The following is a 17,222-nucleotide window of genomic DNA, read 5'->3' as shown; positions in this document are numbered from 1 at the left end:
GGAAGAGCACTGGGTGTTGTATGGAAAACAATTTGACAATAAAATATTATGGAAAAAATAAATAAATAAATAAATAAAATGTTAAAGTCAACATTTTATGCCAAGTATAAAATTTGGAAAACAAAAAACATATAACATAAACCACACATGTAATATTTTATAATTTCTAGCAGCCACAGTAAGTTTTTTAAATTAAAAAATAAATTAACAAAATACAATCAAAATAAATCCCATCATGGCAAAGTTCTGTAAAATAATTCCATAGCTTTAAAGTTTTGGTTCATTTGTAACCAAACTCACATCTTGTATTCTGTCCTTGTAATGAGGGAGGAGGGAATAGGAGGAAAAATAGAAAATAAAAACTTAAGAGTAACAGAAGACACTAGGCAAGACAGAGTTAAAAGGCAAAGAAAGGGTGAGGAAAAAAATGTCAGTTTGACTGCAAGCATCATCTCTGTCAGAGTGAGGAGGATCAACAATGTAATTTTTAAAGGGCTATCCTCTTCCACAATATTACATAAGAATAAACAAAATAAGTGATCAATTAAAAAGTTCTAGGGCTTAAGGAATTTTTTTTGTTTTTTAAAGTATGGAGCCCTGGAAACACTGGTTCTTATTTTTCTACTTGAGGGATGAAAATCTTACGACAAAGAAGATGACCACTCGGAGAAAGTTTTATTTCAGTAAAAGAATTTAATGTCCTCATATGAGGCTCAATATAAGACAAAAACCTTGGGAAATTTTAAGGGATAGATTATACTTTCTGGAAAAGATCTGTGATTTTGGCTGATCATCAACATTAAAATTTCTAAAGGCAGTTTATAGAGTTTTCCTAATTTTTATCACTAAAAAACTTTTTGATAGAAGTTAATAAAATGAACCATAGCTATAAAGAGGAAAAATAAAGGTAGAAAGGAAACATTTTAAATGTTCAGCTTAAATACGTATATTTCCAAGAAAACGTAAACTAGAGTTCAAGTTACACAAAATATGACTTCTAATTATGCTATGTGAAAGGTGAGCCCTGTGTTAAAACTAACCTCATGACCTAAGAAAAGAATGGAATCTTGGGTCTCTAGAAGGCAGACCAAAGGGACAATGCTTAACTAAACTAAGATCCTCTTTAAAATGAAAATATTTAAGGAATTCCATTTTTTTTCTTTCCTTAAAAAATTAAATTAACTGGAGCAGAGAAGAGGAAAAGACCCTCTTCATCTCTCTTTTTATTCTATTTACCTGAGACCCTCCAGCTGCTGGGACAAGGCACGCACACAGGTTTGCAATGAGGCTTTCCAAGGAGACATTCAAACTATCCACATATACAGTGTAGATCAAACCTAGGCAAGCCTACAAAGAGAAGATGAAAGAAGAGATTACTTTTTCATGGAAAAAATAAGTATTAAAAAATAAATTGCTGTGACATCTGCTCTTAGGGAAATTTCTCTTTGAAGCCTGTAAAGTATACCCTATAGTGACTATGGAACAAGTTGTAAGCAGCAAATGTTATTAAGTTTATTAAATTTTCCTCCTTGACCAGAAGCTCTAAATGAGCTTTTGTGACGAGTTTATAAAAAGCAGAACCTGTCTCCTTCAAAAAAAAAATAAGCATTAAAAAATTAAAAAAAAATAATAAAATAAAAAGCAGAACCATAATTTGTAAAACAGGTGTTTGTGCTCAGATAACCACCCTGGTAAATGTGTAGGGTTTAAAACTGTTTTTGTTTGTCTCAATTTATGTTGCAAAACTTGAAACTTCAAGATAAAAATTTAAAAATGTTATTGCTTTGTGATTCTTATAAATTCAGAATATCTGTTCTACAGAAAAAAAATTTGCAAATTATCAGAGGTTAGCAAAATAGAGACAAGATATAATCACTACTTTAAGCCAGAAGAAGGTAGGTGGCAAAATGTAAGAAAAGATGCAAACTTTATGAACCTTTCAGTTTATTAAAATTTGTGACTCTGAAAAATTAGTAGGGATGCCTGGGTGGCTCAGTTGGTCAAGTGTATGACTTTGGCTCAGGTCATGATCGTGGTGCATGAGTTTGAGCCCTGCTTAGGTTCTGTGCTGATAGCTCAGAGCCAGGAGACTGCTTCAGACTCTGTGACTCTTTCCCTCTCTGCCTCTCCCTCTCTTCTACTCTGTCTCTGTTGTTCTCAAAAATAAACATTAAAAACAAAAAAGAAAAAGAAAAATCAGTATTTGTTAGAAGTCACCCATTGTCATTGAAATCCTGATACTAAGTTAATTCTTCTATATATATAATCTCAACAATATGTAAAAGTTTTCCAGAAATTAGGTATTAATTTCCCAACCAAGTCCTTCAGAAATTTTAAGATATATTGTAAACTTTCCAAAGACATATGTGATTTTGGACAATAATCAACATTACTATTACTAAAGATAGCAACTGAAATAAGAAAAATAATCCTTCTTCTTTCAAAGCTTAAATGTATTTATAACTAAAAAAAATTTTTTTTTACATTTAAGAATTCTGAGTATCTCAAAAGGACAATATCTGGAAGTAAACAGTATTTTAAAGCTCTGTTGGGATCAAAACTATCTGAAATGGCAAATATCCATTCTATTTATTGCGCCTGGACTCCTCAAAAGAAGGTAAATAAAAACACAAATTTGGTGTACTACTGATACACTTCAAATTTGCTACAGGCAATCAAATGATTTCTTTTAGATTGATAAATTTTGGAGTCAGTAGCCATGGAATCTATTTTAAAACAAACACTATATCCTTGTAAGTTTAAATAGTTACATTAATCTAAGTATGTATTTCATCCAACATGAATACATTTTTTCTATTAACACGACATTTATTTTATTGATGAACCTCTAAATCAATTCAAAGATACTTTAAACACAATCTTGTTACCATGTTTCATTCAAACCAGATTCACACAATAATACAAATCAATAATGACAACTATGAGTTATTTACCCTGAAAATTTCTGGATAATCTAATCTGGATACCAACACCAGGCTTTTGGGAGCAAATACTTCTGCGGGCTGAATTAAACCAGACCCTTCCACTTCACCATCAATCTCTTCCTTCTTTGTTCCCTAGAAAAAAATGCACTGCAATGAACAGACAGAATTTCCCAGGTTTATAACTCACAAAAGATAGACATATCACACATTTTCATATAATTTGCAAAATCTAAAATTATTTATAAATTATAATGATAATATAATTTACAAAACTAAAACTAAAGATACATACTTTGATAGGAATCTTAGAAGCAAGTAAGTAGACAAAGAAATTATAAAGGAGACCATGCTTACTTCGATTTTGAAAAGCTGCATATACTGCACATCTATACCACGACTTTATATGAGCATTTGGTTTCTGTGTGAGATTCAGTAATCAAAGGTAAAGATGACATATTAAAATTGTTTATTTTTTATATGTTTTATTTATTTTTCTGAGACACAGAGAGAGACAGTGTAAGCAGGGGAGGGTCAAAGAGAGAGGGAGACAAAGAATCCAAAGACAGGCTCCAGGCTCTCAGCTAGCTGTCAGCACAGAGCCTGACGTGGGGCTTGAACCCACAAACCATGAGATCATGACCTGAGCTGAAGTTGGATGTTTAACCAACTGAGCCACCCAGGTGCCCCTAAAATTGTTTTAAATAGTGACCTAAACAACTAAAAGTGATAGTCACTTACATGGACAGTTTTTAAGAAAAGATCTATTTCAGAAGTAAGGCACTAATTTTCATTCTTTTTTTTTAATTCTTTAAAAAATGTTTTTATTTATTTTTGATACAAAAAGAGACAGAGCATGAGAGCGGGAGGGGCAGAAAGAGGGGAGACACAGGATCTGAAGCAGGCTCCAGGCTCTGAGCTAGCTGTCAGCACAGAGCCTGACGCAGGGCTCGAACCCACAAACGTGAGATCTGACCTGAGCCAAAGTCAGAGGCTTAACCGACCGAGCCACTCAGGCACCCCACTAATTTTTATTCTTGTTTTTCTACTTGTACCAATTCTTTTTTTTTTTTTTTTTTTTTGCACTGAGAGAGGATTTTTTTGTGTGCTTTTTTAGTTTTCATGGGTAATATTGTTTTTTTTCTTTTATAGTTTATTGTCAAGTGGTTTCCATATAACACCCAGTGCTCATCCGAATAAGTGCCTTCCTTCATGTACACCACCCCGTTTCCCCTCTCCCCCACCCCATCAACCCTCAGGTTGTTCTCAGTATTTATGGTTTGCCTCCCTCCCTCTCTTTCTTTTTTCCCCCTTCTCCTTCCCCATGGTCCTCTGTTAAGGTTCTCCTGTTACACAGAGGAGTGAAAACATATGGTATATGTCCTTCTCTGCCTGACTTATTTCACCTAGCATAACACCCTCAAGTTCCATCCATGTTGCTACAAATGGCCAGATTTCATTCTCATTGCCATGTAGTACTCCATTGTGCATATAAACCTCATCTTCTTGATCTATTTGTCAGTTGATGGACATTTAGGCTCTTTCCATGATTTGGCTATTGTTGAAAGTGCTGCTATGAACATTGGGGTCCATGTGCCCCTATACATCAACACTTCTGTATCCCTTGGGTAAATTCCTAGCAGTGCTTTACTGGATCATAGGGGAGTTGTATTGTTAATTTTTTGAGGAACCTCCACACTGTTTTCCAGAGTGGCTGCACCAGTTTACATTCCCACCAACAGTGTAAATGGGTGCCCGTTTCTCCACATCCTCACCAGCATCTATAGTCTCCTGATTTGTTCATTTTAGCCACTCTGACCGGCGTGAAGTGGTATCTGATTGTGGTTTTGATTTGTATTTCCCTGATGATGAGTGATGTTGAGCATCATTTCATGTATATGTTGGCCATCTGGATGTTTTCTTTGGAGAAGTGTCTGTTCATGTCTTCTGCCCATTTTTTCACTGGATTGTTTGTTTTTTGGGTGTGGAGTTTGGTGAATTCCTTATAGATTTTGCATACTAGCCCTTTATCCGATACGTCCTTTCCAAATATCTTTTCCCATTTCATTGGCTGCCTATTAGTTTTGTTGACTGTTTCTTTTGCCATGCAGAAGCTTTTTATCTTGATGAAGTCCCAACAGTTCATTTTTGCTCTTGATTCACTTGCCTTCGGGAGATGTGTCGAGTAAGAAATTGCTGCAGTTAAGGTCAAGGAGGCTGTTTCCTGCTTTCTCCTCTAGGGTTTTGATGGTTTCCTGTCTCACATTCAGGTCCTTCATCCATTTTTAGTTTATTTTTGTGTATGGTGTAAGAAAATGATCTAGTTTCTTTCTTCTCCATGCTGCTGTCCAGTTCTCCCAGCACCGTCTGTTAAAAGTGGCTGTCTTTTTTCCATTGGATACTCTTTCCTGCTTTGTCAAAGATTAATTGGCGCTACTTGTACCAATCTTTCAAACAAAAGTAATGATCATTTAGAATTCTAAGGCTTGCACAATGCTCAGTGCTCTTACAAGCAACAATGTTGATTTTCTGAGAAGAGAAAAATATCTTTATACACAAAACTAAATTTCAGACTGTACTTACTGCTTACTGCCACAGAAATGTTAACAGTTAAAATGTTAAATCTTACATCAGGTATATTTTAGCACATAAAAACATCTATAATGAAAAAATACCCTACATTGCCATGACTAAAAATACTTGTTAATGATATAAACTTTGAAAACTTTTATTCTCATTATGTGTCAACAAGTATTTCCTGTGCACCTACTGTTCCATAATACTATATTATGCACTATAAAACTTAAAAATCAAAAAGAAAAAAGGTAGTAAAGCATTGATTTGTTTCTAGATGATATTCTAAGATGCCAGGGCATTTTCCCTAACTAGAATGTTCTTTTTTTCCATTAATCAAAGTTCTAGCTCAAAAATCTGCCTTCCTTCCTGAAGACTTTTCTTTACTTATTTTTCTTTTAATTCTCAGCACAGTTTACCAATATAACACATGCCTCCAACTCATTTCTCCCACCAATCTCTCCCTAAAATGCTAAATCCAACTGCCTGCCTGACCTCTCCAGTTAGATGACTAACAGGTATCTTAAACATGTCCAAACCATAGCTCTAATCTTTCTCCTCAAACTCCATTCCTTCTACAGTATTCTGAATCTCAGTTAATGGAAATTCTATGGCAAAGCAAAACCCGATTCCTCTCTCTTCATACTCTACAACCATACTGTCAGCAAATCCTGATTGCTCACCATCTCCATTCCTACCACAGTACTATGAACCACCATCATTGCTTGTCTGGATTATTTTAACAGTCTCCTTTGGTCTCTCCTATTCCTCGTTAGATCCTTGGATTCCTTGTTGCTCTTCAAACATGCTGGGCTTCATCCCAACTAAGTCTCTTACTTAAGCACCGTTTGTTATTACTTTTCCTGAAATACTTTTTCCACAGATATTCTAATGATGAATTCCCTCATCATCCATTAGGTCTTCATTCAAGTGACTTCTCCATTAAGCCTTAGCTGGCACCCTAATTAAAATCCCAATTCTCTAACATTCCCTATTTTCTCTCCTTGCTTTATTTTTCTCTTTGGCACTAGTTACCATCCAACATATTAGCCCATTTCACTTACCTTGTTTTTTTTTTTTTAATGTTTATTTTTGAGAGACAAAGAGAGAGAGAGATGGGGAAAGGGCAGGCAAAGAGAGAGGGAGAAACAGAATCTGAAGCAGGCTCCAGGCTCTGAGCTGTCAGCACGGGGCCCAACATGGGGCTTGAACTCACAAACTGTGAGATCATGACCTAAGCCAAAGTCAGATGCTTAACCAACTGAGCCACCCAGGCACCCTACACTTATCTTGTTTTTTGTTTGCCTATCTTTTCCACTAAAATACGCTTTAGGAAGACCAGGATTTCTGTCTTGTTCACTGGTAATTTCCCAGTTCCTAAAACAAGAACTGGGCACATGTTTGATACTTTCTTAATATCTGTTCACTGCATACATGCAGGAATGAATTTTCCTGGAATAACTTTCTGGCTAGTTTACCAAGGAAAGCCTCCCCCCTCCCTCCCCTACCGCCACTTACAGAGGCCAAAAACTATATTTTCTATCTCCTTTGGAGCTCGTATATTTTCTAGTACAGTGAAATATAATCAAGTATTAGATGTCTATGGAATGCACATATCCAAAGGGAACTATCTGTTTACTTTTTATGTGTCAAAAGGTCCCTATGCTCTTGAAAGATTTTTATCTGTTATAAAGCAAAAGCTAAAAGGTTGGCTGGTTTCTGAAATCCTTAGAAATAATAAAAATGTGATGAATATGAATTCACCAAATATTTCCACACATAATGAATCATATTCTTCATGGATTATTAACAAGTTTGAAATGACAAAAGAACGACTAAAATTCCTCAAAGAGATAAAGCTATCCATTTTATGAGATTGTGATAAATACCCTAGAGTATCTTTAGAAGTCAGCTTAACTAAGTAGATAACCATTTCAAATAAATGACCATTAACCTACTTTGACCAAAACACAAAATAGAATGCATTGGTCATTTCTTAAAGCTATTCTTAAAGTAAACATTCACTAAATGGAATAGTTATTAGCAAAAAAGAAAAAAGGGCCAGTATAGTATAAATCTGTGTTAAATACAATCTCATTTTTATTTAAATAATTTTTTATTACTGAGGTTGGCTTTTGCTTTGTAATTATATTGTAAATCATTAGATATTGTTATTCTTAATTCCAGTAGTTCTCCTATAAGAGAGAAAATTCATACTCTACTTTTAAAAACAAAATACAGTACTATGGTTAAAAAATTTTTTAATATACTAAAAAGATGGAATTGCACACTTTAAAAGGATGGATTTTGCGGCATGGTAATTAGATCTCATTACCTATTATTAAAAAAAAAATCCCCACAACCCAAAAAATAAGGCAAAGTACTTCTAAGGGCAATTAAAATCCATATTATGTAAGAATTTTATCTTTTTAATCAGAAATTTTGCAATCTATTAAGATTTTCTGTTTTCTGGTTGAGGTAAATAAGCACCAAGTTCTTAGTAATTTTAATTTGGCTACACTTTTTGCTTATAGATTACCTGGCAAAATTTACCTGAGAATATATATCTAGTATGTCTTATATCATCATCAAAATATACTTATTTAGAATAAAAGCAACAACAAAAACCCAAAACCCAAAGTGAAATTACATAGAAACTTTACTCCTTGTAATATTTTTTTATTAAAGGTGAATCCCAAAGAGATAAAATATGATGCTCTGCTTATGATAACTTTGAGTTTACTATAATACACTGATCACAGTATCCTTCTTAGTGATTTTATACTATAAAATATACCAGGTTTTCATGTTTAATTTCAAAGACTGTTTTGTGCGTGTGTGTGTGTGTGTGTGTGTGTGTGTGTGTGTTCCTTCAATTTAGCTTTCATTGTCCTTTTTAAGTACTGAATTCTCCAAATCTCTGTGGGAAGACTGAAATTATTTTTAATATTTATTATTTCATTGGTTAATAAATTGGTTTATTAAGTCAAATTACAAATTAAATATCAAAATTCTTATTAAAATACTTTATTATAATTAATAAACAATGTTCCTACAAAAAAGAGAACATAATGTCACAAGTTTAGAGAAAATTCATATTCCTCTTTTCAAAACAAAATGTACTATTAAAAATAAAGTACTAAAATGTTTTTAAACCCGAAAACTGTTGGGTAAAATAAGATTTGTTTCAAGAAACAGTAATGTGGTGGTTTTGATAACATTTTTATATAAATACTTTATCATTTAAGGGAATACAGCTTCTTCATTATAGCAGCTAGAATATCTTTTGTGTAACAATTATGTATCTCACATGCTGAAAAGATGTGAAAAACCTAAAAATAAGCAGGAAATATAAAATATAAGCTATGAATGTAACAGATGTTACAATAATGCTTTGAAATTTAATATTTTATAGTAAAAATATTTTCACATATTTAATCACACTGAACAGTATTTGCAAGTCTTTTTCTAAGGTGAGATTATTCCTAATTCTAGTTGATCCCATAAAAGATGCAGATTTATTTATTTTTTAAGATACAAATTTATCTAAACACTAAGTGTACTGAATTGTCTCACAGTGACTTGTAAGGTTACCTTATCTTTTATATATACCACAAGCACATGCTACAACTTGCCCACTTACAGATTTTTTTCCTCTCTATTCTTACATGGACTACATGTGCCAGTGGGATTCCCAGCTTCTATGTAATTTACATTCTGTGTAGGTCACAGTCTCTTGTTTCAATAATATGGGATAAATGAGTACTCACCATATCAATCTTCCCCAAAAGTACTATTGCCCTATAAACATATCCTGAGACAAAAATGCTAAAAATTATTAGATTACTGATTTTATGGGATGACACCATCCCATATTTAGGAAATTCATCCTAAATATTTAGGATGTTCATCCTTTCATTCAGGTTGAATATGTCAGCCTCATCTTTGTTTTACTCTTGATGCTTGATTCCTGTCTCTTCTACCTTGAAAAGACATTGTATCCAATATCCAAAATGTGCCAACTCATTTTCAACCATAGTATTTCACACTAAAACTCTTCCTACAGTATTTCTTTAAATATTCAGTTTAAAAGGATAAAAGGAAGGGCACCTGGGTGGCTCAGTTGGTTAAATATCCAACTCCTGATTTCGGCTCAGGTCATGATCTCATAATTCATTTATTTCAAGCCCTGCAACCACTTCTACAATGACAGCACAGGGCCTACTTAGGATTCATTCTCTCTCTCTCTCTCTCTCTCTCTCTCTCTCTCTCTCTCTTCCCCTCCCTCCCTCCCCTGCTCTCTCAAGCCCTCTCTCTCAAAAAAGTAAGTAAACTTTTTTTAAAAAAAAGTAGTATACAGTGTGTTTGTGTGTATGTGCACATTTTGTGTTAAATATGTTTATATTTTTAATATGGAGGAGAAAAGGCCTGGGAAGTTAGACTCCAAAAGACTAGCATTTGTCTTAGCATTTGTCTCTGGGTCACAAAATTATGGTTTTCACATACCATATAAAAATATATGCATCTCCAGAGAAAAATAATTTGCTAAAATATTTACTCTTACATTATCTTTATAACAAAAAGTTTAAAGTTTTAAAAAGTAAATAGTAATGTATCAGTATGTGTTTATTTATTAAACACTTACAAGTAGTTGGCCACATAGCAGGTGTCATAGAAGGATAAGGTGCAGGTCTTTGTGTCAGGAAATTTATACTCTAGTTTAAGTGCTAAAACCAACACAGGTGAAATAACAGTAATAAGTGTAAAACAATATTGTAACATTTTGAAGTTCATATTTACAATGTTGAGAAACTCTGAGAAGGGAAATCAGAGAGGCCCACAGAAGTGAGCTGGAACTTAGAGAATAAGTAGTAGAACAGTCAGAGGGAAAGGGAAAAGAAGAAACCCAACAATGAGACAAGTCAAAACATTCACGGAGGTCAAGCTTTAAAAAAAGGCAGTATGCTATGTACGTGACCAGCTTGCATTGTAGTATGTATCTATCCTGCCTATTTCATTTTCCTAATTTTAGTTCTTATATACCTTTTAAAAATACGAGCTAGCCACTAAATTTTTAAGTTAGGCATACTTAACTAAAATCCATGTCCTATGTTCACACTATTAATTGGCAACATAATTTGTAACACACTTTTCAATATAAGAAACATGAGAATGATAATTTGTTGAAGCTTTACTTTTTGGCATCTTTTATTTCAGTAATTCTTACTGCATATCTTTTTAAGAACACCTTATCCCCTCCAGTTAATAGTGAATAAATCAGAGTTAATAAATTAATCATCATAAACTGAAGAATATGATCACTGGAACTGAAGTATGTTCCTCATCTTTTATCCCCAAGATATAACTAATTTAAATCAATTGTTAGTACTCAAGAACTCTTTGGTATATCTTATAAAATGACTAAGAACATCTAGGACTTACTTAAAATATCAACATGATGAGAAATACTATTAAGCTCAACCTCATCTCTGAAGAAAATGAGATGGGGCACCTGGGTGGCTCAGTCGGTTAAGCGGCTGACTTCAGCTCAGGTCAGGATCTCATGGTTTGTGGGTTGGAGCCCCATATCCGGCTCTATTCTTACAGCTTTGAGCCTGGAGCCTGCTTCAGACTCCGTGTCTCCCTGTCTCTCTGTACCTCCCCTGCTCATAATCTGTCTCTTTTCCAAGAAAGAAAGGGAAGAAAGGAAGAAAGGAAGAAAAACTAAAAAAAATTAAAAAAAAGAATATGAGATAATGAGCACAAACTCTTGTATGAAGTGGGGAAACTACAGATAAACTTCTTTCTAACAGGTTAACCAACTCAAAGTTAGGTACTCATAAATTCAAGAAAATTATTTTGTGAACCACCAAAGTCAATGGTTCTTTCAAAAAATTCTTTTCCACTATGTGAAAATTGATTAGAAATATTAGAAATGATAAAAATTAAATCATTTTAGATGAAAAATTATATTAATATTATTTGGTGAGTTATATGATCATAGAACTTAAGCTTACAATTTCATAGGTTAAATAAAATATACTTCCCTGGAATCCCTAATTTAGAAGTTTATATGCTAAGCACAAAGACCCAAGATTGCAGCTTTATTTTCTTAAAGAACACATGTTGAAACCTTAATGATCACATAACATGGCATACTGCAACATTCCATAAAGATACAGGACATTTGGTTATATTCAACATATTGGTCTAAAACGTATGCCTTATTTGGATGACTAAGAACAGTATTCTCTGGATAATAATTTGAATAAAAACTTTATATCTACTATGAACAAAATTAAAATTTATCTTTAAAATCAGATGTAACTGGGGCGCCTGGGTGGCTCAGTCAGTTAAGCATCTGACTTTAGCTCAGGTCATGATCTCACAGTTCGTGGGTTCAAGCCCTGCATCGGCCTCTGGGCTGACAGCTCAGAGCATGAAGCCTGCTCCAGATTCTGAGTCTCCATTGCTCTCTGCCCCTTCTCCACTTACACTCTGTCTCTCTCTCTCTCTCTCTCTCTCTCTCAAAAATAAACATTAAAAATTTTTAATATTAAAAAATAAAATAAAATCATAGTTATTAATATGATAGAATAATAAAAACAATATGGTACTAGAAAATATCTACTTTATTTTACAAACAAGCAGTCTCATGCCCAGAGACATGAAATTACTTGCCATGATCAGACAGCTCATTAAAGGTATAATGAGAATTAACAAGTCAAGTCTTCTAACTCTTGGACTAGTTTTCTCTTTCCAATGTCTTGTACTCTTACACAACCTTTAAAAGAATAGATAACATACAAAAAGTCAAATTGTAAATCTGGAAAGATGTTCACACTTTTTTCCATTAAGTATATTTGCATATAAGAATCCTTCTTGTGTTAAAATGAAATAGTAATAACAATACACAGTTCTTGCTGCAGCCCTTCCTAGTGTAAAACTGTCAAAATTTAAGAAAAGGGATTTAACGTTGAAGGACTTTGGGAGACTGTTCTCAAAAGTTTCTCTTGTTGTTTTAATGTCTCATTCAATTTTAAGCATTTAATACTAGTCGATCATAGCCAACTCAGTGAAATGTTTTCCCTACAGAATGCATCTGTGATGGATGTAAAGGAGACTGTTAAGATTCTGTCCATTAAACAATCCTCATTTTAAAAGGGGGAGAGGATGGAGAAAGGACCCTTTTCACAAAAAACATAATCTATACCATTCCTAATATAAAGAGAATCCTATGTGGATATTTACATATGCTGCAAATTATCAAACATTAGAAACTCAGGATATATTTTCCCCAATTTTAATCTGTCTAATTATGTTACTTATGCTACTTTTCACTAGACTCTGTGAATGAGGTCTAAGGATCAGTCTCCAGAATACTATCAAGTGTAATGTTGATTGTGTTACCTGCAAACCCGCTTCTCACTCTTCTCTATTTGTAATTTCTAATTCAGTGAGATAGATAATCACAGACAAAACCCTCCTTAATGGAATCAAGATTATTCCAAAGAGATATTTATCACAGTGTTATTCATGATATTGGCAAAATGGGAACTAAATGCCTATTAGGAGATGGATTAAGTATATCTTATCCATATGGTCAATTAATGTGTAGACATTAATTAGATCTATATAGAATTTTAGTCTTTAAAAAATCCTTATTTGAAACAAATACATTAAATTATCTTTTTTTCCTGTTCTCTTACTTTTCTTCCAATATATTTTAAATTTTCTACAAGGAGCACAATATAGTAGCTTGATAACCAGGGGAAGGAAAAGGGAATAAAAGAAAAAATGACTAAACTATTCTTCAGATAAATCTGTCAAATGTTTTATGTGATTTCCTCCACTGCTCCAAGTGTTGCCAACAAGAGATCAGTTTAGAAATCCATTTTTATTATTTCATTTTTCCAGATAAATTGCTCAATCAGTTGGAACTGTATTTTACTACACGTATTTCAATTTATCTTTTCCTCACAAAATTCAATAACTATTTAAATAACATTGTTAAAATGTACAGACTTCATTCATTTGTAATGAATGTTTCCATATTCAAATATTGACAATAAATAACAAATAAGGCCAATTTTGGTCTTATTCTTGACAATTCTTCTTGAACCAATAACATATTGATATAATTTTTGCAGCCTTGTAATATATGTTTTAGTATCTGATATTGGTATTTGGTCTTTGGAGACAGATTCAAGCTTTTTGACTTAACCTGAATGTCCCTGGTAAAGTCTATTAGCCTCATCCATAAAATGAGAATGTTAAAACTTACCAAATGCTGTTCTTGTGAGAATAAACTACATGTGAGTTAAATAAAATGGAATAAAAGTGCTATAAAACTTTTAGCAAAATTCCTTGAACATGATAAGCCTTCAGTGTAACATAAACACTATAACTTCTTTTCCCATCCATAAGCTTTTTGCCTGGACTCCTCTTTCTATTTCCTTTACTTCTAAGCTTTCCTTAGCTCTTGTTTTTTAAATGGCCACTGAATCCTTTAAAGTCTGTAAGACTTATTTCCGCTGTCCTGTCTTGAATTGTTAAGTCTATCACTGAATCAATGCTTAGCATAGGCACTTTGAACTATCTTTGTACTTAAATTTTGGTTTTTCCTCATACACTAGATTTTAAGCCCACTGAGATGAAGAAACAAATTCTATTCCTTCTCTGTACTCCTTCTTTATTCCTCATCTTACTTCTCCAGGGTACACTCAATCATTTCCCCCTCCCCTTCTTTAATGACAGTTTATTTGCTGACATACCAAATGTCTTTACTGTGAATTGCATCATTATTACTGGTTCATAAACACATTAAAAATACTTTAAAATGATACATCTAAATAAAACATTTAGACAGATCTATCATTTTTTACAGGAGTAATATAAAGCAACCTTACATCTATCATATTTCACTAATTCCTGAAAAAATTACAATCACATTTAGTCAAATAATTTAGGGAACATGTTTTCAAAAGTTTAATGAAAAGGTTTTGCTTGTGATACTGATAGTATTACTGTATGTTGGAAAGATAAGAGCCAACATTTTTAAAGTTGCACAATTATACTTTGGATGGTGTGTGTCCCTAAGTTCCTCCTCTTCAGGCTTCCAAAAAATGTGTCATAGTATTTGGTATGTCATATTCATATTTGGTATGAAGTAATTCACAGCAAATGAGAATTAAAAAGATCTATTTTGGAACTGATGACATGATCCAGTAATACAAGAAAAACACATTTTTAAAAAAGAACATAGTTAACTTCACAACAAATACGGGAAAAATATTAATGATGACCTAGAAAGGAATATCAGCTTAGTTTTAGTATTATATTTTAAAATTCTACTTCATTGTCCATGCTATTTTTTTAGACCAATTCTGAAAAACAGTAACTTTCTGTTATGAGCACAGAAAAGCTGTCATACAATTCTGGCTAATACCTAACTACCTAAGTGTAATTTTACAGAAGCCAGAACTCTTACAACTTATTTTCATTTTCAGAATCTTGGGAAAACTCAGAAGAAGCAGAATCTAACCTTCTGTAAGTTGACTATAAAACTAAAGTAAATTATAATCTGTGGTTCACTTAAAATGGAAAATGAAAAAATATCTGAAGTTAAAAAGAAAAAAAACCTTTGATTCCAGAACCTACATCTTGGTTTCTATTATTATTCTCCCCTCAAATATGCCAGGGCTCCTTGGAAAAATGGCTGACTTCAAGGCCAAGGGCAGGGAAGGAATAAGATGAGCCTGACTCAGCTTGTGATGATATAAGGTTTTAAAAAATGCTTTAATGCTCTGGAAAACAGTGTGAAGGTTCCTCAAAAAACTATCAATAGAACTCCCTTAAGATCCAGCAATAGCACTGCTAGGGATTTACCCAAGGGATACAGAAGTGCTGATGCATACGGGCCCATGTACCCCTATGTTCATAGCACTTTCTACAATAGCCAAAACATGGAAAGAGCCTAAATGTCCATCAACTGACAAATGGATCAAGAAGATGAGGTTTATATGCACAATGGAATAGTACATGGCAATGAGAAAGAATGAAATCTGGCCATTTGTAGGAAAATGGATGGACCTCGAGGGTATCGTGCTAAGCAAAATAAGTCAGGTGCAGAAGGATAGATACCATATTTTTGCACTTATAGGTCTAACAGGAGAAACCTAATGGAGGACCATGGGGAGGGGAAGAGGGAAAGAGAGTTGGGAAGAGAGAGGGATGCAAAACCTGAGAGACTACTCAATACTGAAAACAAACGAACTGAGGGCTGAAGGGGGAGGGGGAAGGGAGGTGGTGGTAATGGAGGAGGGCACTTGTGGGGAAGAGCACTGGGTGTTATATGGAAACCAATTTGATAATAAACTATTAAAAAAAAAAAGGAAAGCAAAAAAATTAATAATGCTTTAAAAAATGATGGGGCTTTATCAAAAGAATATAGGAACCAACCTGAAGTGTAAACATAAGTCTAGGACAATTTGTGCATTAAGACAATGAAAACCATTAATTAAATAATATTGAAGAATAAAGAAAGTAGAATAACTGAGTCTCTAGTTCAGATAGATAAGACAGGAAAGCTCTTGCTTAGAGCAAACTGTCAACTACCTACTGGTAAAGGTAGAGGGTGTGTGAGAGTAGGAAATAATTATTTTGCAACCATCAAAATAAAAATTGGAACAGGCAAGAATCATCACTAACTCCTAAATCTAGGGGTGGACAGGATTCATGAGTAATAGAATATTTGCATAGTCTCAAAGTATCTTCCCACACATGGTGTTTTAGTTGCAAACCAAAAGACAGCAACTAGCCAGTGGAAATATCTGACAATCACCTGACCAAGTAACCAAAATTAACATAAATGAGGGACACCAATATAAGGACCACACAGTATTTCAAATGTTGACAGTATTCCATCTGCTGATGTACAACCTGAATCTAAAGATGAGAGATATCAGAAAAAAACACACAGTAATGAACATCCTATTAAAAGAGGACATGGGACCTGCATTATTCAAAACTGTCAATGTCATAAGGCAAAGAAAGGGTAAGCAACTATTCCAGATAAAAAAAGACAAAGAGAAATAATAATTAAAAGCTGTATGTGATTCTGAACTGCATCCTGTACAGGAGGACAGAAAAGGTAGATCTATAAAGAATATAAGCAAACATTATGTTTACTTAGGTGTTCTGTGTTGGGTATATAAATATTTATAATTGTTATATCCTCTTGAAGAGTTGACTACTTTATCATTATATAATGACCTTCTTTGTCTATTATTAGCTTTTAGATTAAAGTCTATTTTGTCTGACAAGTCTAACTACTGTAGCTTTCTTTTGGTTTTCATTTGCAAGGAATATTTTCTTCTTCCCCTTCACTTTCAGTCTATGTCTCTTCTTAAAGCTAAACTCTCTGGTAGGTAACATTTAGTTGGGTCTTGTTTATTTAATCCTTTCATCCACTGTAACTCTTTTGATTGAATAATTTAATCTGTCTACATTTAAAGTAATTAGTGATCAGTTTGTATTTACTAATGCCACTTTGTTCCTTGTTTTATGGATATTTTGTAATTCTATTGTTTCCTTCTTCCTCTTTCTTTCTGATTTGATATTTTTCTGAAGTGGTATGCTTAGATTCCTTTATCTTTATTTTTAATGTATCTACTAGGTTTTTGTTTGTGGTTACCATGAGGTTTA

General features: G+C 33.4%; 1 protein-coding gene across 2 annotated transcripts in view; it reads right to left on the bottom strand.

Annotated features, from left to right (window-relative positions):
* The window catches only part of SBF2 (SET binding factor 2), a 483,232-nt gene that overhangs the window by 250,678 nt on the left and 215,332 nt on the right, over nucleotides 1-17,222 (bottom strand). For both annotated transcript variants that reach the window (XM_029956586.1, XM_029956585.1), the window contains exons 4-5: nucleotides 2,955-3,077; nucleotides 1,237-1,347 (exon numbers count right to left, since the gene is read on the bottom strand). In XM_029956586.1, the coding sequence (XP_029812446.1) occupies nucleotides 1,237-1,347; nucleotides 2,955-3,077 (234 nt within the window). The remainder of the gene's footprint in view (nucleotides 1-1,236; nucleotides 1,348-2,954; nucleotides 3,078-17,222) is intronic.

The sequence above is a fragment of the Suricata suricatta genome, chromosome 11 (genome assembly GCF_006229205.1).
Source record: "Suricata suricatta isolate VVHF042 chromosome 11, meerkat_22Aug2017_6uvM2_HiC, whole genome shotgun sequence".
NCBI lineage: Eukaryota > Metazoa > Chordata > Mammalia > Carnivora > Herpestidae > Suricata > Suricata suricatta.
The sequence above is the reverse complement of the archived record's forward strand: the minus strand, read 5'-3'. Positions and strand labels throughout refer to the sequence as shown.